Source organism: Chaetodon trifascialis, chromosome 2 (genome assembly GCF_039877785.1).
Source record: "Chaetodon trifascialis isolate fChaTrf1 chromosome 2, fChaTrf1.hap1, whole genome shotgun sequence".
Taxonomy (NCBI): domain Eukaryota; kingdom Metazoa; phylum Chordata; class Actinopteri; order Chaetodontiformes; family Chaetodontidae; genus Chaetodon; species Chaetodon trifascialis.
Genome location: NC_092057.1, coordinates 1,703,693 through 1,724,264, shown reverse-complemented (window position 1 = coordinate 1,724,264; position 20,572 = coordinate 1,703,693). Strand labels below are relative to the sequence as shown.

The 20,572-nt window shown below is 41.8% G+C and overlaps 1 protein-coding gene across 2 annotated transcripts; it reads left to right on the top strand.

Moving 5' to 3' along the window:
• The first annotated feature begins 8,421 nt into the window (after positions 1-8,421).
• On the top strand, positions 8,422-19,265 carry LOC139336753 (vascular cell adhesion protein 1-like). Of its 2 annotated transcripts, XM_070970971.1 has the most exons (5): positions 12,932-13,402; positions 14,477-14,746; positions 14,888-15,223; positions 16,658-16,915; positions 17,153-19,265. In XM_070970971.1, the coding sequence occupies exons 1-5, from the start codon at positions 13,330-13,332 to the stop codon at positions 17,323-17,325; spliced, it is 1,110 nt and encodes a 369-aa protein (XP_070827072.1). In that variant the 5' UTR covers positions 12,932-13,329; the 3' UTR covers positions 17,326-19,265. The 2 variants fall into 2 exon arrangements, with proteins under 2 accessions (XP_070827082.1, XP_070827072.1); XM_070970981.1 differs by lacking the exons at positions 12,932-13,402; positions 14,477-14,746; positions 14,888-15,223 and adding exons at positions 8,422-8,536; positions 8,721-9,056 and having other exon boundaries at positions 17,153-19,264.
• Positions 19,266-20,572: the final 1,307 nt, after the last annotated feature.

The following is a 20,572-nucleotide window of genomic DNA, read 5'->3' as shown; positions in this document are numbered from 1 at the left end:
TAGACAGCAGCTCGCAATCCAATTATATAATAATGTAAAACCTACAGGTGCGTTTTTTTCTGCATTATGAGCTTTTTTTTTTTTTTTTTTTTACTTTTGACACTGTGCTTTTTGCTTTTTATACTTTTGTACTTTTACTTCAGTTACATGCAAATTTCGGAGTAAATAATGGAGTATTTTTATATTGCAGTATTTCTACTTTTGCCTTTGTTATGGTTTTGAATATTTCTTCCTCCACTGTTGCTGATAAGGTGATTTCTTAGGATGGAATGATGATGATGATGATGATGATGATGATGATGATGATGATGATGATGATGATGATTAAATTCAGTCATTCATCACTTGTATTTTGATAAGTGAACTGCAGTCACTGACCTCAGAGTGGAGCATCAGGCTCTAGATAAGATAACCTGAATGACTGATTGATCTAAGTTAAAATAATGAAGACGTGTTTGAGTAGAATGTTGAAGCGGTAGATAAAGAAGCAGCAGTCAGTCAAGTAAAGGAACGACAGAAACCATTTTCACCAAGCTGTTTTACATCTCTTTGATGTCTGTCTTGCAGATGCAAACTGTGCAGATAAACCTGTGTTCAGCCCATCCAGACTGGTAGTTCAGCTTGGTGACTCAGTCTCTGCCAGCTGCTCTGGATGCCGGCATGCTTGCCTCAGAGGTCCGAATGATTTGGAAGTATCGGCTGGGGTGACGAGACGAGATGGATCCATGATACTGTGGACGGTTGACAATGTGACTGAATGGGACACATCTGCAAAGTGCTACTATACTGATGACGATGGTAACCAGTGTTGCAGCACGCTGCCTGTAACTGTCTACCGTAAGTAATCTTGTTTTTGAGTATGAAACACTCAACAACATGGTTTCATCATTCACCCCATAATCAGGGTGAGGGATGACGCATGTTAGAAAGATTAGGGCAGATATCCATCTGAAGATCTTGTCTTTCTTTCTGCACCTCTCTGTTTGTCTCTCCAGGGCCTCCAGATGAAGTGACCATCAGCTTTCAGGGAACCACTTGGCTGATGTTTGTAGGCAGTTATTACACTCTGCAGTGTGAGGTGCAGAATGTTGCTCCTGTTGAAAACCTCATTGTGACCTTCTACAAAGGACAGGAAGTACTGAGTCAACAGCAGTCAAGTAATAAAGAGAAGACACCAGTGACTGAGATCTTCACTTTCGACTTCAGGGCCCGTGAAGATGATGATGGAGCTCACTTGCGGTGTGAGGCCAAGCTAGAACTGGGACCCGAAGGACCGCAGCCTCCTCCTGTGGTGATGTCACAAAACATCACTACCACTGTGATCAGTTTTGTGCCCATGTATGCAAGCGGCGCAGTGATTTACACAGTCAACACGTTCCTCATGCTTTTATTGCTTGCTCTGGTTTGAGGTCATTCTCTGAGTAATTTAGAGGCAGTTTGTTTCCAGAACTATAACACGATAATAAACAGAAGCTAATATAAGCTTTAGAAATCAGCCTTGGAAGGTGGCAACCTCTATTGGTCACTGTCATTATGACGGGAGCAAAGGTGGGTTGGATGGATGGGTCAACAAACACAGGACTGATGTAGTTTTAGGCTTAGATACACTTAAAATCTGACTCACTTAAAACCATTTTAATCTTAACCAGGGTTTGAACCTGTTCCACTTCAAGTCCATCACAACTTTCTGGGTGCTGGTTGATTGGTTGGCTGAAATGAGCAGAAAATGTAGGAAACGTATGAAAAACCATCATGTAATTAGTGTGCATGAAGTCTTTTGTGGTCTATGCATTTAATACCTGTGATGGAGCACATTTGCATCATTGTATTATTTTACTTAAATAAAGCATCTGCGCTTCCTCCAAAACTATCTAGGAGGGGGTTCAGAGTTATGGACAAGGATCTTGTTGTTATTGTTGTTGTTTTACTTTGGTTGGATGAGAGATTAAGAGAGAAAGTGTGTGTGTGGGTGAATGTATGCGTGTTATCACATTGATTGTAACTTACAGTACACTATGACACACCAGCAGCACATAGTTTCCCAGTATCAGGATTAGATCTCACAGCAGAGACTACTGCGCTGCACCATCATAGAGCATCCTTGAGAGAGAAAGCCGGTCTGCAGGTCTCTGAGGCCAAACTGGATCAGACAGAGTCCACAGTTCCTGCTGCCTCTTCAGCTTGTGAGTCCACAGCGGAGGCAGGAAGTGAAAACCAGCTCTGGTGTGTAAGTGTCGCGCTCTCCTGAGCCGGAGTCAGGAGGAATGGGTTGCCCACGTGAAACAGCTGCTAAACCTGCTGCTGAAGGCTGGGAGGAGGATACAGGAGGACTAACCAGGAGGTTTGCACTGCAGCGTCTTCAGAGGTCTACGGGCCGAACAGAAGCTCAGCGGAGAACACCGTCGCCTCACAACCACGAGGACAGGGTCTGCTCGGGGCGCTCTGGTTTCCTCCCAGTTTGGACAATAAAAAGGTTTGACTGTATTTTATAATGTCTGAAGCACCTTCTCTTAAATTAGAGTTATGAGACAGACAATGTGTGTGTACCATGAGACACAAACACACTCAAGCAGGCTGTGAATGCATCCTTATCAGGGCTCGTCAGGACAAATGTGTGGACTAATAAAGGGGCTGAATGAGGGAAGAAACTGTACAGAAGTAAATATACAGAAATACATCCCATTGATCTATTTATCTATTTCATTTGTTTGAATATATACTTACTTATTTATTTGTTTTTAACTAATCAAACTCTTTGATTCATTTGTTAAATGTCTAAGTTTTGGTACATCTTCTAACACTTGTGGGCAAAGAAACTCACACATTTTCTAAAAGATTTGAAATGTTTAGTTATTCAAATAGCTGTTCTGTTATATTTATTTTATATTATAAAGGTACTTAATCCTGTATAACTGGGTGTTGAACTGTAATACTTTCTGAAACACAAACAGTCAATGTGGTGAGATTCTTGGTCTTGTTCTAAGGTGTTTTTTTGGAGCAGCAGCTGGAGTCTCAGAGGAAACTGTTTCCTCCGGACAGTCGAGCCAAAAAGAGCACCAGGGAAACTACCACAACACAAATGAATCAGTGTCGATGAATGGTTGAAATCCCTGCTCACAGGCACACAGGAGAGACTGACAGCTGTGAAGCTCTTGCAAAGATCAAAGATCAGCGTGTCCTGACTGCAGTCTGTCGAACTGTGAGCAGTTCAGCTCAGCCATGCAGAGGCCGATCACGGGGGTCGTGTTACAAACTGGAAACAACCGCAGACAACACGTTTCATCACACTGATCAGAAGAACAAATGCAATGTGTGATGCTGAAGTCAAATCATTACCATCCACACCCACACAGATAAAGCAGCTTCACTCAGTTTCTAAGTATTCTTACTAATTAACAAAAAGATGTTTCCAAGAACTTTAACTTTGATTGTCATGGACGTTAACAGAACGGCTGATTGGGACACATCTGCATTGTGCTATTATGATCGTTTTACTGATGCTGTGGGATTTTATCTTAGCGCCAGTGGCTGTAACTATCAGGAAATTTAGTGTTGAGCATAATATCGATGCTAGTGATGGTTTAATCATTTATAATCTAAAGCTATGATGCTGTTTGCAGCCTCTGTCTTACTGTGTGTGTGTGTGTGTGTGAGTGTGTCTCTGCTGGTTTCCACAGAGACTCCTGATAATGTGTCCCTCAGCTTTGTTGCTCCAGTTGAAAACCTCACTGTGACCTTCTACAGAGGACAGACAGCACTGAGTCCACAGCAGTCCAACAATAACACAGAGAAGAAGAAACCAGTGACTGAGATCTTCATTTGAAACATCAGCACCAGTAAAGAAGAAGATTGAGTCCAGCACTAGTAGGGAGCAGAGCTGGAACTGGGAGCTGAAGAACTATACTGCCCCCCAGTGGTGATGTGGTGATGCCACCATCCACTGAGAGTCTCAGCACGCCACAATTCAGCTGCATAAAATAAATGTATAATTAAGTTTGCATGATTGCTAAAGTGTCAAGATCTTTCACCTGATAGATGCCTGCTGCTGTGAGTCCAGCTTAGTTTCAGTGACCTGCATGCATCCTTATGGTCCCAGCCACTGGCTATAGCTACCAGGGGTGAAGGACTGGCGGACAAAACCAGACTAAGTATACAGGGCCCTCATGTTTGGAGCATCCACAACATACTAGAATGAATATGTGGGGAGGAGCCTTTAGACATAACCGGCCACTAGCTGAGCTTCATATTGAATCAGAAAGTGAATCCGTGTCTTTCTGTCAAACTACTCCTTTGACGACCATCTGTTTGCTTCTGGATTTTTAATCGTGCACTCGTTTGCTGTTTGCATTAATTACTTCCAGGCAAACAGCTCGTGGTTTCACCTTCTCCTCCTCGTCAGTCAACACACAGATTAGCCTCAGTCACACTGTGGGGACTATTGTGGTTGTCCAAGGTGAGTTCAAGCTTTTTGTCCTTTCTTACACTAAACCTCTGACTGGACTCATTTTGCAAACATGACAGCAGAAGCTGTTGTACAGTTTGGTTTTGAGTGCGCTGCTAGCTCCTTCTGCTTTTTCAGTTGACTGGGGGTGATGAAAGCATGAAAATGTCTGGTGTGCGCCCAGTAGCCCACAAGCTGATTTCACAATTTCAGCAGTAAAATGTTGCACTTGTTTTAGTCATAATATCGACTACGTTGTTTCCTCTAGAGGTCAAATCAGGGTCTCAGTTTGAGCAGCACATTTTATAAAATCAAAGCCAGCAGGGGTTGGCGTCTCAACTGCAGGAGCTTTTGTGATGTTGAACCTGTGTGCTATCAGCACAAAGAAAAAAGCAGCAGGGGATTGCTGCAGCGCAGTGGTTCCACCCAATCCCACCAGCACTCCTTCATCATCTATTTCCTCTTCCTCTGTGTCTTCCTCTAATCCCAAACCAGAACTTACTGATGTCTGGTGGACAGCAGCACTCTTTGGTGTGGAGATCTTTTTCCAGGGGGCAGTAGGGAGTCAAGGCAGGAGTAGCCAACTGCAGCCGGGGTGTGTGTGAGATTTAAGATGCTGTGACCGTATACAGTATACAGAGAGAGCGAGGGAGCGTGTGTGTATGTGTGTGTAACACTCTTTTACTCCAGGGTGTAAGCAGCAGCCCACACACACCAGATCAAGCCAATGCGACGACCACACCCCTCACAGGAATTTGCTTGCGGGCAGCCACTGTTTCTGTCAATCACTTAGTCCCGGAAACGGCTCGTGGTTTCCACTGTGACCACGCTCCTCGTCACGCGCTAACGTCTGAGACACACATGGAAGGTGTCGTGAGAGCAGGGGAATTCTCAGACTTTCTGCCGTACCCAGGTTTCTGACACTGGTGCGTTCAGTCTCTGTCATAGCTGTGAATTTGGTGGTGAGCCAGTGGATTTACCCAATGCAAATTTGTATGCGTCTAATTTTTCCTCATTGCTCTGACTACTTTTGTTGATGAAGGACTTGGAAACTTGACTAGAGAGGTCTTCTATAAATTTACACAAGTTTTATTCATGTGTCCTATGAGTTATATCTGCGTCTCCCACCTCAATCAATTACATATCTGTCTCTCCTCCTCTGTCTCTCTCCTCTTCTCAATATCACAGTTTTACTGTTTGTGATGCATGAAATGAACCAGCCTTACAGCAAAAACAGCACACACAACAAACCAACACAACATCATCACACTGAGTGCTCACTCAGCCATTCAGTCTTTTTCTCATGCACACAAAAGTCCAGCAGAAAATAGCAGAGGGTCCGGACCGGGACAGAGTCACATCCTCCCAATTCTCCCCTAAATACATAGCTTTGACTACACCCTTCTGTTCCAGCAGTTTCATAAACAAAACAGAAATATAATCTCATCCTCTCACAGACCAACACAAACAATTCTACTAGTTAGAATATCAACAATCTATGTTTCCCACATTGATTAACATATTGTTGGAATCTGTGTTTCGCTCTGGGTCCGTTTCAGACCCTTTAAATTCTTGCACCGGCTGACAGACTCTGTACTTTACTTGAACAAAGCAGTTTATTTGTCAGATTACAGAAAGTACGACACGACGCTGGATTGCGAAGGTTTTGGATTCAAACCTCGCAGCCTCCTTCAGTGTGATGCTACTCTTGAAGGGATGGGATGGAAACAATGCCCAGACTGTTGCCTTCTTATTCCCTTACTTCACATCTTGTTCTTGCATATATGCACTGTAAACACACATATTCTCACCAGACTGTATAAAACATGACGTTGTCTCTGTGATGTCACCCGCAGGTTTTTGAGGAGCCGCCGTGAAGCTCAGGTGGAGCATGGCTGTTAGTAACTGGTTTCAGTACTGCTCAGGATAGATTTTGGGCAAACTGTGAGGGAATTTTCCATCACGGGTCTTCTGTACAGAGAGGCACCCGAAGGTCTCAAGGTTGGACAACACAGAGACCTCAGACAGAGACTCTTTAACATAATATTTAGAGGCCATTCTAACAGACAGCAGGTAGGAAGCCTCTCCCTGGTCTTACTATGGAGGTAGCCAAGGTATTACAGATCAACTATGGAGACATAGACCAGACCAGTTCTAGGAGGACTGCTCGAGTTCACCTTTTAAAGGAATTAGGTGAAAGTGTCCTCAGTTAGAGGGTTGGATGTCAGGGCAGACGTAAGCATGGTAGGAGCTAATGTTTGGTTTTGACCATCCAATAGAGTTACACAAATGTAGAAGGTATAGAATATCTATAATAGGGCATAGTTCAAGGAGTAGAGAGGAAAACATGTGACACTGAGGGTTTTAATACACCACATTAGAGGGACATCTTCATAGTTTGGTGTGGCTCTACTGTACCATGGTCCACTTGTGGACATTGTGTTGCTCATCAGCTTCTCCTTGATGCATCAAGCCTGCAATAAATACGTCTGCATAAGACGTCTGAAGTCTCCTGGTGGACTCCTTCCTTCAGCTCATGAGACTTTCCACCACGCCCTCCATTATTCTCCACACTGCAAACCACAAGTGATGAGCAATGTTTTCCTCTGCTCTCTGTCATTTGGTGCCACTGGTCGGCGAGCGTCACTGATTGTGACCATGGAAACACGGCTCTTAGTTGATTAAAACGTTATCTCTGTCAAACTTTCTCGCTTGCTGTATAATAATCTCACAGTAAAAATGAAGCCTGGTCACTCCAGACCAGCCCTGAAATACTTCTGGGTCTGACGATAAGCTTCATTTTGAGGTAAATTGAGACCATCAGACGCACAATGCTAAAAACAGTGTTTGCTGTGAAAAGAGACTAACTGCCCGACTTTCTGACCATTTTTACATCCAATGATTTTGACACCAGACTGCTTTATTTACTTGGCAAGAATAATTGGAAATTATGTTTTTCATACTTCTGACTGTGTCTTTGGGGACTTTTCTGCACGACTTACATGTATCCAGTTGTGGTAAGTAGTTAAAAAGCATTAAAATCTTTTTTTTTTTTTAATGTCACCATTCCTGTATTTATTACACTGTTACTGTACTTAGACAGACCCTACCATCACATACTGCTTGGCACTTTGTGCCGCTGGCTCTGCTGTTGATACAGTGGAGGATTTATTCAACTGCTGCATACAAATTGGTGGCACTTATTCTTAAGAATTCCCATTTTATGCTACTTTACTTTCACTCCACAACAATTCATAGGGACATACCAACAGTACTCAGTTTTATTAATAAAACTACCCAACAGTGTATAAACTAGTTCAAATGAGCTCCATCTCAACCAGCTGCAATTTAAAAATGTTTCTCATGTTTAATGCATCAGTAGTAATAATCAAATAATAGAATATATAATAATATTACACCTACAGGTGCAATTTTGCTGCATTGCATCTGAGTTCTTTTACTTTTGACACTTAAAGTACACTTTTGTATCTATAATATAATTATACTACTTTTATCTTGGTTAGGGTTTTGAATATTTCTTCCTCCACTGTGCTGATTAACTGATTTCTTGAAATGGAAAGATGATGATGATTAAATTCAGCCATTCATCACTTGTATTTTGATGAGTGAACTGCAGTCACTGACCTCTGAGTGGAGCATCAGGATCAAGAGAAGGAGGATAAGATATGATTGAGTGATGGACAGATGAGAGCAAGCGTCTAAGATTAGTTAAAATAATGAAGACATGTTTAAGTTGAATGTAAAATAAGCAGATAAATAAGCAAAATTCAGATGTTTTACATCTCTTTGATGTGTGTCTTGCAGATGCAAACTGTGCAGATAAACCTGTGTTCAGCCCATTCAGACTGGTAGTTCAGCATGGCGACCCAGCCTCTGCCAGCTGCTCTGTGTGTCGGCATGCCTGCCTCAGCAGACCGAGTGGTTTGGAAGCATCTGATGGAGTGACGAGACGAAATGGATCCATGATACTGTGGATGGTTGACAGTATGACTGAATGGGGCACACATGCATTGTGCTACTATATTGATGACGATGATAACCAGTGTTGCAGCACGCTGCCTGTAACTGTCTACCGTAAGTAAACTTGTTTTGAGTATGAAACACTCAGATGGTTTCATCATTCAGCCCATAATCAGAGTGAGGTATGAAGCATGTTAGAAAGATTAGGGCAGATCTGAAGGACTCTCTTACAAGTTCATGTAATAATTTAAAATTTTTCCTGACGTGCGTCCACATTTCTCTCTGTTGGTGTCTCCAGAGCCTCCACACAGTGTCTCCATCAGCTTTGTTAACCACACTGGGTCGATGCTTGAGGATCGCCAGTACACTCTGCAGTGTACAGTACAGGACGTTGCTCCTGTTGAAGACCTCGCCGTGACCTTCTACAAAGGACAGACAGCACTGGGTCCACAGCAGTCCAAGAATAACGTAAAGCACAAGACACCAGTGACTGAGATCTTCACTTTAAACATCACCCCCAGTGAGGAGGATGGTGGAGTCCAGTACTGGTGTGAAGCCAAGCTGGAGCTGGGACCTGAAGGACCACAGCCCCCTCCAGTGGTGATGTCACAAACCATCACTGCCACAGTCCTCTGTGAGTCTGACAAGAAAACAACCAAGGCTTGGCAATCATTTAATATTATTCTTTCTCAACTGTCATTTGAACTGTATCATGGTAATATGAGCATGTTCTGCCATAGTTTGATATTTCTGGACGTATGGCAGTTATTGATGCCACAGAGGATATCTGATGAATTAGCATAAAGATTGGAAAAGTGGGAAACAGCTGGCGTAGCTTTATCTAAATCTGCCTGCTAGCACTTCTAAAAGTCTCTAAATAACATGTTATATCAAGCTGCTTGAATTTGTTCAAAAAAGCAAACTGTAAATCTTGTGCCATCTGGGAGGGGTCTTCATCCTTTCATCTTACTCTCTGCAAGAAAGTGAATAAGCATCTCCTAAACGGTGCTTTTTGTTTGCCGTGTGTGACAAGATTTCTGCCATAATACACAGACGTGGAGCACAGTTTTACATGTCATTGTGCATACATTTGCCATATAGAGATACAGTATATGCTGATATTGAACATCACTGTTAGCCATAATGCCCAGCCATAACATCAGCTCCCCCATAACCCTGCTGATTAAAAATAATGCACTAGACCAAGTAGTCTACGACTGCCTCACTGTCATCAGACCACTGGACAGAAACAAGCATATAACAGTGTATGTTCCTCTTAATGTGCTGTATACCTACATTAATGGACCACTTGTTTACTTCTTTGCCTACAGATCATCTGCCAGTTCGACATCCAGTTCCCATCCTTTTAATGGCCATTGTAGCAGTATCTGTGCTGGTTTTGATCATCGCCATGTGCCTCCCCTACTTCTTCTGTCTCAGAACCAGAACCAGGACTTTGGCTACTATTGAGGATTAGGACTGAGGCTGATTCTGAACTAGTAATGGTAGTAGAGCTGCTCTTAAATTAAACTTTAAACCTTTTGATCATTTCTTGCAAACTGTTCATTGCTCAAATGTTAAATAAGGTATTTTGCTTAAAAATTTAAACTTAAACATGTTTCCTGATTTATCTCACGAAATATATGATATATGTATGTATATACGTGTGTGTGTGTGTGTGTGTGTGTGTGTGTGTGTGTGTGTGTGTGTGTGTGTTTGTGTGTGTATAAAACAACACCAGCTTTGAGTATTTGTCACTTCTCAATATTCAACAGATGCATTTTGATCGGTACTCAGGATGTCTTGACATTTGATATCCAGTCTTATAAAGAAACTACTCTGGCTTTTTCCACCACAGCTTCATATCTGGAAATGTCCAGAAGGCATAGATATACCATGAGCTAAATAAAGAAAAATGGGAAATAATTAACCATTGGAGGGATCACCTCCGTAGTGATAGATGCTGTAAGTTACAAAACATTAAGCTATATTTTATTATGATAAAGAAACAAAAATGAGAAACATTCTATTTTGTCATCACCATAGTTGTTTTTCCTACTCTTTTATAATAAGTTACTTAACACATTATAGTTGTGTTTATTCAGTTAATACAATATTTTCATTACTCATTAGCAGGAATCAAGATAACCATCAAAGCATAACTGGTGTGCACTTACATAATCCTCCAAGCCCATTTCCTCTCATTGAAAAGCTGGGAGGAAAAACTACACCCAAGTCTGACAGAAAATAAACAGGACTTTGCTTTTGTACCTCAGTTTTAAAGCAGAACCTTCCATAATGTATAACTTACAGCATTTAGGGTGTCCTATGTTATTATCAATAAGCACATTCACATCATTACTTGTACTTAACAGGCAAAAACGGAGGTATTTTCAACTTGAAGCACAGTGCCACTAGGGGGCGCCATAAACTAAAAAATACAAATATGGGCACGATGTAAGAAGTACAAACCTCACACATACCTGCCCAGTTCTCTGAATAGCGCTAACCTGCCAATGACAGTCATGCTGGTTTCATGACCCCCCCCCCCCCCCCCCCCCCCCCCATTAACAAGTAATGGTTACTCAAGCTCAACTTCTGCTAAATTAACCCCAGTTGATGTGCATTTCCTGTTTTTTTTTCTATGTTTCTGTGCTTCACTTCTCCTATTTTGCAGAACTGGAAAATGTCTAAATAAATTCCAGACACGTCAGCGCATGACTTCATTTTTCATTCACAGAGGTGGATTTCTTGTTAATATTTTGTGAACACATGACTCCTAGATCATATTTCACATGATCTGAGGAGTCAAATAGCTACAGCCCTGTCCTGTTACAGCCTGTCTCTGTTTATGTTATGTGTCACACTGTTATAGCTCTCCTGCTCAAAGTATATCATTACTGTAAACTGTCTCACTGCCCGAGAAGAAGAACAAGTTCTTTCAGAGCATGCACAGCCAAGCTCACCATGGGTTATTCAATAACTGGCATGGAGATTAAACATTGGCTTTGGACAAGTTTGTTTTGCAGCTGCCTGTAAACTGAAAAAATGTTTCCTGAACTAGGCCTATTAATCTACTGTATTTATGTGTATTACTATGGATATCTCCTGCTTTGATTTGCACTAAAGTAGTTTTGTTTTTAAGTGCAGGTGCTGCTGAATTCAATGTTATATGTTTTATATCGTTTAACCACTGTGACCATGTTAGAAGTAAGTGCTCTTACTGTGGAGGAACAGTTCTACTTTCTGAGAAACTCACTGATTCGCTTTCTTGAGTTTGGTGCTGAGTGGTATCACTGTGTATGCTAAATATGGAGCTAATGTTACTCAGCCAGTTATCGTAGTGGATACAAAGGTGAGCTGCTAGCCTTGCTCTGTTGAAAGGTAACTGTCAACCATTAGCTCTAACGGTCACTAATTAACACATTATACCTCTTCGTCTAATAGGTCAGCCAGTTAGCTTAGCAGATATAGGTGGAAACAGCTGGCGTTTCTCTGTTAACACGTTACATTGTGTTTGTTTAACAAATAAAAATACCAAAGTGTACAAACAATGCTTAAAATAAAGATGCAACCAGCAGCCGCTTAGCTTATGTTAGCATAAGAACTATAATCGGGGGAAACAGCTAAAGATCACTTCACACATATCTAATCTGGCTGCATCTTAGCTGTGGCTCTTTTTTTAAGCCTAAAAACAGGTATAACATGTTAATTAGTGAGCCGTCTGGGTGCTGCAGATTTTGTTATGATTAGACAAAGCCAAGCTAGCAGTTTCCCCTGTTTCCATTCTTGACGCTAAGCTAACCTAACTGTTACTAGCTGTAGGCTAACTTCATTGCTAGCACGCAGAGGAGAGCGGTATCCTCTCCACTCAGCTTGAAAGTCAGTGAGTGCATTTCCCAAAATGTCAAACTATTCTTTTAACATGTTGGATTGACACGTTTCCTGGACGTAGGCTATAAACAAAACAAAGCAATGGCACAATGTTTAATTAATGACCTCATGTCTGACCTATAAAGCATCAGGAAGTGATTTATTAACTTAGAAAAGACATTAGGGGAACTTGCTATTCAGAAAGGGTGGTTGTTTAACTGAAGGTGTTCCTGGTAAGAGTGTCATTCACATGGTGTTAAATCACAGCTGACCGCTCTGGTTGTGTCTGTCTGCTGCTCTTCTCCTAACACCAAACGCCATTAAAATATCTGGCCTTCTGATATGGAGGCCTGGCTTCCTCTGCCTGCATGCTGGAGCGGTGGGGGAAGGAATGAGATAATTACAGATTTAAAAAAAACTCTGAGGAGGGAGACATCAGTGCGGGATCTAGATTTTCTGGGATATGACAGCAGGGAGCAGCGATGGGTCCACACAGGCAGACGGGGTGAAGGTGAATGAACGTTTTTCAGTCTAAGACTTGGAGGCTTTTACCTACTGGAGGGAGGAAGGGCTCTCAGGAAGGAGATAAGGGGAGTCTGTTTCCGGAACATGGAATTCCTCCACCAAAGTCCACTTAGAGAAGCAGGCCTTCCTAAACGTACACCTCTGCTGTGTGTGTTATAGTCCATCTATAGGCTGACTGACGCTTCAGTGTATCCGTGTGGGGCATCTTTAGTTCAGTGGGTCATTGAAAGTTGACGCAGGGGGTTGATGTGAGTCACCATCTGATGAGAGTACCGGAATTTCCCAATGTCCCTCGGAAAACCTCCCCAAACTAGTTTCAATTTCACAGCTTTACTAGAAACAGCGTGACTGACACGGCGTCAGTCGTTGAAGCGTCAGCGCGCGCTCCGGATCCACAGCTCCGTCCGACCTCACCGACGTCCCCACAGGATTGTCCGGATTGTACTTCCGATTTCAATCGCACACTGCGGACAAACGTGTCTCAGCCGGCTCCTCGATTTTTGGGAATAATGATTTTCAGACACATATTTTTGGCTGTTTCTTTGATTAACATTCTGCACGACTTCCGCGTGTCCAGCTGTGGTAAGTTCTCCGCATCTGCTTCGATCTGCAACCGGTCAACAGTCCGTCTTTGACGGCGCTGTTTGGCTTCGTGCTTTCTTTTCTTTTCTTTTCTTTTCTTTTCTTTTCTTTTCTTTTCTTTTCTTTTCTTTTCTTTTCTTTGTTTGTTTGTTTGTTGCATTTTTCACTTGTGTTTCATCAGATTGAGTGAAAACTGTAATTTATTGCTGCACTTACATCCTTAAGGTTCCATTATTAACGTTTTTTGATATATATTTGTATGTCAAAATTGCCATTATTTCATTATTGTTTAGTGTGTACTGCATAATAGTAAAGTGTTTTATAGCTTGTGTTGTATTGTGTATATGCTGTTATTTAGTACAGTAATGTACAAAGCATCTTTCTTTCTCACATTATGAATATTACTCTTAACATTTCAAACTGTACACCATGCCGTGGCAGAACTGCGCGTGATGTGGCCTCGCCAATAAAACTATGAACTGATCGTGGAATAAAACAAAGCTTTCACAGTGTCGATGGTTTCATCACTGACGCCTGGTTAGTCTCCTACAGTCACTTCTAAAAGTTAATATATAGAATTCAGTATTCAGTAGTGGTTAAAAAACTATTTGAACTGTTGAAATCAGTCCTGGACCTTAGCGTTGAATAAGTTAACCCATAATCTTATTGATTTATTCAGTGATTGACTGGAAATGTAGAAACAGAAAACATATGATTAGAAAATCTGCATGATGGAAATGAATCTATTTTTGGTGAGTATTTTTTTGACCTTGGAAAATTACGAGTGTGCGTGTGCTAAATAACAAACATGAACATAACTGCTAATGTTTTGTTTACAGACCACTTCAGGTGGCCTAGCAACACACCTGTCTAGTAATTAAGGGGAGGCCAGATATTCTGTTTAGGAAAAATAGAAATACATTGCATAAATAAACCCAAACACAGTGACAGTATGTAGCAGTAAAGTGACTTTTGTTTGTGTGAATTTACAGTTTGAGATTCTTTAATAGTGTATCTGATGACTATTTTGCATCAAGCGGTTTAAAGTCACAACCTTTAATGTCTGTGTTTCAGATGACCCGTGTGCAGATGAACCTGTTTTCACTCCATCCAGGCTGGTGGTGAAGTTTGGTGACTCGGCCTCTGCCAGGTGCTCTGTATGTCAGCACTGCCACAGCGAGACACATGGTTTGGAAACATCTCTGGGAGTCCGAACAATAAATGGGACCACGGCTTTTTGGAGAATTGACACAATGACTGAATGGGACACATCTGCCATGTGCTATTATAACATTGAAGAAACTGGCTGCCAGTGTTTCAGCACCCTGCCTGTAACTGTCTACCGTAAGTAAAACCGCTGGTGAACAAACACTACTGCTAGTGATGGTTTCATGATGTACAGTCAACGCAAATTATCCTCTTTGTGTGTTTGTCTCTGCACGTGTCTCTCAGCTTGTCTCTTTGTCTCCTTCCCTTTCTCCACAGAGCCTCCACACAGTGTGTCCATCAGCTTTGTTAACCACACTGGGCCGATGCGTGAGGATCATCAGTACACTCTGCAGTGTACAGTACAGGACGTTGCTCCTGTTGAAAACCTCACTGTGACCTTCTACAAAGGACAGACAGCACTGTATCCACAGCAGTCCAAGAATAACACAAAGCAGAAGACACCAATGACTGAGATCTTCACTTTTAACATCACCCCCAAGAAGGAAGATGATGGAGTCCAGTACTGGTGTGAAGCCAAGCTGGAGCTGGGACCTGAAGGACCACAGCCCCCTCCAGTGGTGGCGTCACAAACCGTCACTGCCACAGTCCTCTGTGAGTCTGATAACAATTATTCAAACACACCATGACACCCTTGTTTTACCATTTTCACCTCTTTTTCAGTGATGGCAGAGCTCTATAAAGTTTTTATCTCAGTGTTTTGCTTTTACGGCCCACAGTTTGCTGTTCTGGATCACTCTCACAGCTGTCGGCACGTTTTCAGTGAAAAAGCTCTAAAGATCAGATATGTCTCTCAGGAGTTTGTACAGAGTAAATATTGGATGCAAATCTCTCAGGTGGCCACTCCAAGCAAATGTTAAACTTGCTCTGCATCTGCTAGATGTGGAGGTACACACTGTCAAGGCTCTATCATCTACAAGGGATAGTCTGGGTTTGGGTTTCCACAGATGCTCATCGATAGTCGTGTATTAACTGCTTTAGATGGGGGTTAGCATGCCCACAGTTTGGAGAAGCAGACAGGTGCACCAGCACAGAAGCTAAACAGTGTACTGCTGTGGACACCTAAATAAAGGTCCAAATAAAATAAATCAGTTTAGTGGACACTATATTTTGAGCTTTTTCACGGCTTTGTCTTGCCATCAGACAGCCCTTTCCTTTGTATTTTCTGCTGCCCTCAGCCATCAGGTCATATAACACTAAATACCTGCAAATAATACCAAACAACCAGCAAAGAAACAGCTGGTTCTCCAGAGTGCACAGGAGAAGGACCAGGGTGGACCAGAGAATACAGAACAGTGTCTCCTGTGTCCTGTGTCTCCACAGTGGACGGCATTTCATTCATTCTGCTGTCATAATCACTTATTTTTATTTCTCTCTTATGTCTTATGTCTCTCACCCTGCAGCACACAATCTGCTCATGTCTGACAGTGTTTCAGAAAAATGTTCTTGAATGAAAACACGCCACATTAGCGTGCCAGGCACAGCTGCACTTATGTGTAGGAGTGCGGAGCGCGAGAAGGTTAAGAAAATGAAGTGCCAAAGGAAAGGGCTGTCTGACAGCAAGATCAAGCACTGAAAATACTCACAATATTGCATGGATTTAAACTGATATTGATTATTTTAGGTGCTTGCAGTGTAATTGTGAGCATTTAGCCCCATTGTGTTTGAATACAGGTGCTGGCTTCCCTGACTGAGCTAATGCTTCACTGTTTGTTACTGATGATGTGTATGTAAACATCAATCTGCAAAGTGACTATTGACTACAGTTTCTCCTGGAAATAAATGGAGTGGATTCAAAGTTGAAGCATTTCCTCTGACATGTTTTGGAGCAGAGCTACATAGTAGTACAAACTGAAAGTGAAATACGAAAGCCTGTCTTGGCCAGTCCTGTGGTGGAAGTTACTGGGTACTTTCCACCACTGCTCTTTTACATTGTCTGCCAGCATCAATGGATGGTATTTATATTTCAAAATTGTTCCCATTTTGCTGTAATGACGTGTTTTTCTTCCTCACCCTCTCAACACATAGATAAGCCTCAGCGTAATGATTCATCACATCCTGATCCGATTATCATCACAGAGGGAAGTCCTCTACAGCTGAACTGCACAGCTGTGGGAAACCCCAGCCCCTCATACACCTGGTTGTTACCATCAGATGGGCTTTCCACCACCAACAGCAGCGTTCTCACTATCAGCTCTATAAGAACTGCGGATAAGGGGCGGTACACCTGCTCCGTCAGGAACGCCGTGGATGCCCTCACCGTGACGTTTAACGTGGATGTCCGAGGTGAGTTATGAGTTTCACTGTGTTCAGTCTTCAGAGCGGTTGTTACTACAGAGTGAGGGACTGAAGCTGACCACAGTGCTGCTTTCAGTCAGTTTTCTCACAGTGGTTCAACGTTGTTCCAACGTGCGACACCAGAGGGGAAGTTCATTGTGACTTTTGTGGTATTTCAATGATCTGATGCAGATTGTTCTCTGTTTCTCTTGTCTCTACCCCGACCCTTCCCCCAACCCTCTGCAGCCAACCACATCGGATACATTATATTTGGAGTAATAGCTGCTGTTGCTCTGGTTGCCATCATAGTGGCTTTTCTGTCCGCCCGTTACTACAAGCACAACAAAATGGGAAAGTACAACCTGAAGGACGTTTTCCGCTTTCATACACAACACTCTCCCCTGCCCTCTGCAGAGTGAGTCTGTTGGAAAGGCGTGACGTGTACAGTCTGGAGCTGCTGCTTTACCATCACCTGCAGTTAAGAGTTTAAGGAGGAGTCACATGGGGCTTAGAAGGGCATCGACCATGAACCACAATGTCCCCGGTCTGTCTGGCTGAGTCCTTTGTTGCACCTCTCTCCGTCATTTCCTGTCATTTCTCTACTGATGCTAACTGTTGACATGAAATGCCCAAAATAACACATAAAAAAGAGTTAAGTCTCACCTTGCGTACCCTCTGCACTGAATGGAACTAGCGCCCTCTCTTATAACAAAGTGCTGTGTTTGCAGAAGCTTCGGTTTAGCACAGCTGTTTTCTCACCTGAGCCCAGCTGCTGTAGAGTTCACTTTGTATCTGAAGTTTGTGACGTACTTGCACACCATACGGTCAAACTACAGTTTGAGGCCATAGACTGAAGTGTAATACTGTGTAAGGAGAGATATATACAGCTCAGATCATTTCATTACTACAAAACGTGTAAATATTTATCTATGTAAAGTAAGGCGGGGTTATTCTAGATTTTTCTTGTCGTCAGCATGTCCCATAAAAAAGCTAAAACCAGCAATGAGTAAGTCTGTCTGTAAGTCTTACTCTGTATCACTCAGTCCTAAGACCATTCATTCCTACCGGAGCCGTAACACAGGACACAAATATATAAAAATGGTCAGTAATTTCCTAAAACAGCTGGTCACTGTAAAAATTAACAAACATTATTCAACAGAAGTTAAAACGATGGATTTGTTGATTGCTGGTGAGTATTTGTGGCAGCAGGATGGTGCATGTGGGACTGATCCATTAAGTGCAGTGACATCGTTCATCCTAACGAAGGACCATCTGCAAAGGTGTGACACACATGAGGGCGGTTTTAATGGTTTTGCAGTGGTGGGAAAAGAAAGCAGAAACCACCTGAGAACCCATTTCAGTTTGTAGCTGTGGCGAACACCACTCCTCCTCAGGATCTCTGTGTGTCTGCAGCAGTTGCTTTCATTGCTGGTTGGTAATGTAGCCTCAGTAGCTCATTGATGTAACAGAGAATATCATCAGCCTCAAACTGATGCTTTGCTGCGATTGTTGTCAATTCAGCATCTTACTGTCCTCTCTTTGTACTTCTTAAATTGTCACCTCATTGGTTTCAGAACATTTTGCCAAAGGACTGCAGCTGAAAACGATCATGCTGGCTAACTGGCACATTTACAGAAATGTTAATTAATGTGTGTTGTCCTTAAATAGATCATTAAAGAAGCAAACAAGTTGACCAACAAAGGTTAAAGCTGTATAAGTATATATTATCTGCAGTGCAGATTGTTTGATAAGATATGAATTTCTATTAAATAAACACAAGCTATTAATGTAAATTGAAATATGTTAAAGTAGTTTATGAATAAAGTAGTTTATATCCATGTCACCACTTTCTGACTTTCCTTGCAATTAGTGAAACAGTAAATTGAAACAAGCTGAAACCAATTTTATTTCTGTCATTTGCTAATAAAACTAAATCCATGATATTAAGTCCATACTATGCAGTCCATACTTGGCCCTGAAACCTCCAGTCAAGCTATTGCTGTTTTACTGTTTCTCTCACATGTATTTTGGTTGTGCTACTGCAAAGAACTTTATTTAGAGAGTTGCTCTACAAATGAAGTTTGATGTTACTGTGGGAAAATTCTCCCACAGAATTACACTGCTGTGTGTTAAATACTGAACCTGACCTCACTGTAAGTCACAGCTACTGATCAAGAAACAGCTGTTGTGTTTATGTGCCTGTACTCTTAGAGTACATCTCTGTGTGTATGTGTATAAAAGAGGAATTTGTGCAAGCAGAAACTGTATGATAATGTTCTTGAACTTCAATGTGGAAAAATAAGCTTTGACTGTGTTTAGAAAAAATGTGAATAAATGATAACTTTTTGTTCAAACAGTGTGATGGATCCCAGTCTCTTTCATCAGTAATGTATTTTAAAATGAAAATGAAAATACACAGAGCGAGGTAGTGGCCGTTAACAGCAGATTTCCTGTTTTTGAAGTCCTTTATTTCTCTGTTGCCTTAACAACTTCAGAACTCTCCGTTGTTTTTGGCTGTGAGTCTTTTATGGGAAACTCCACTACAGAGATTTAGTTAAGGGTAATGTGAGTCATTACATGCCAGAAATATTTCACTCCTACTCTTTTCCTCCCCTCCCATAATCTCTCTCCTCCCCTACCAAGAGGAAGCTCAGAGGAGATGAGCAGACGAGTAAAGAAGACTTCATACACTTTATATTTGATCATGAATAATAAAGTATTGATGAATTAACCCCATCATAACTGATTAAACTCGTCCTATATTGTGTTATTTGCACTGTTATTCAACTCGTGTTCATGTAGGCTACGCGGTATGTCTGTCTATTCATGGATGGATAATGCATGGTTGAAAACATTTCCCTGATAGACCTGAAATAATTTGATTTTACAAGACTGGAATTAAAGCAGATCAGTTCTCCATGTCCTGCTCCCCTACAGCCATGTGTGTAACAACCGTACAGCTGAAAAAGAATGACACCGTGCATTTTTTTGGAAATCTGTCACTGAATGTGGTCGTGCTTACAGTGTGATCACCGGCCCCAGATCTGACACCACTTCCAGAGGAAACGTCTGCGCATCCTGGCCTGAAGCTCTTTGCTTGTATCTCCATGTTGGCACAAGTGTAGACATGTGAAAGCATGTGATTGAAACGATTTTTCATACTCATGTTGTCTTTTTTTATATCCTGTATAATAAAAAATATCACCAGAGCTCCTCCAGAAACAGTCGCCTGTGTTTGGGACAGTGGATGTAGACTGGTTGTGTTTGCAGTGAAACAGTGGCCTAAAATAAACTACAGCTGACATGATCTCTGAATCTGACTGAGCATTTGTTAAAAACTGAATATTATTCCTCACCCATTGACCACTTATGCTTTGGGAGTATGCCTTTCCATATTTAAATTTCTTAAACATATTGCCTAAATGTTCACATACTGCAGATTTTATCAGGCACAAACTGAAGAAATTAAGTTAAAGAAATGACAAGCAGAACCTTTAACACATGGAAAAAACCTTAGGTCCCACAAGAATAAACTTACACTGAAAGGTATGTTTATAGTAAGCCACATAGTTTGATGTTTACAAGATGAAACTGATGATGAATTTTGCGCACTATCTGTTTAGCTTGTCAAGTTTTAAGTATTTTTTTCATGACTAAAATACTGTT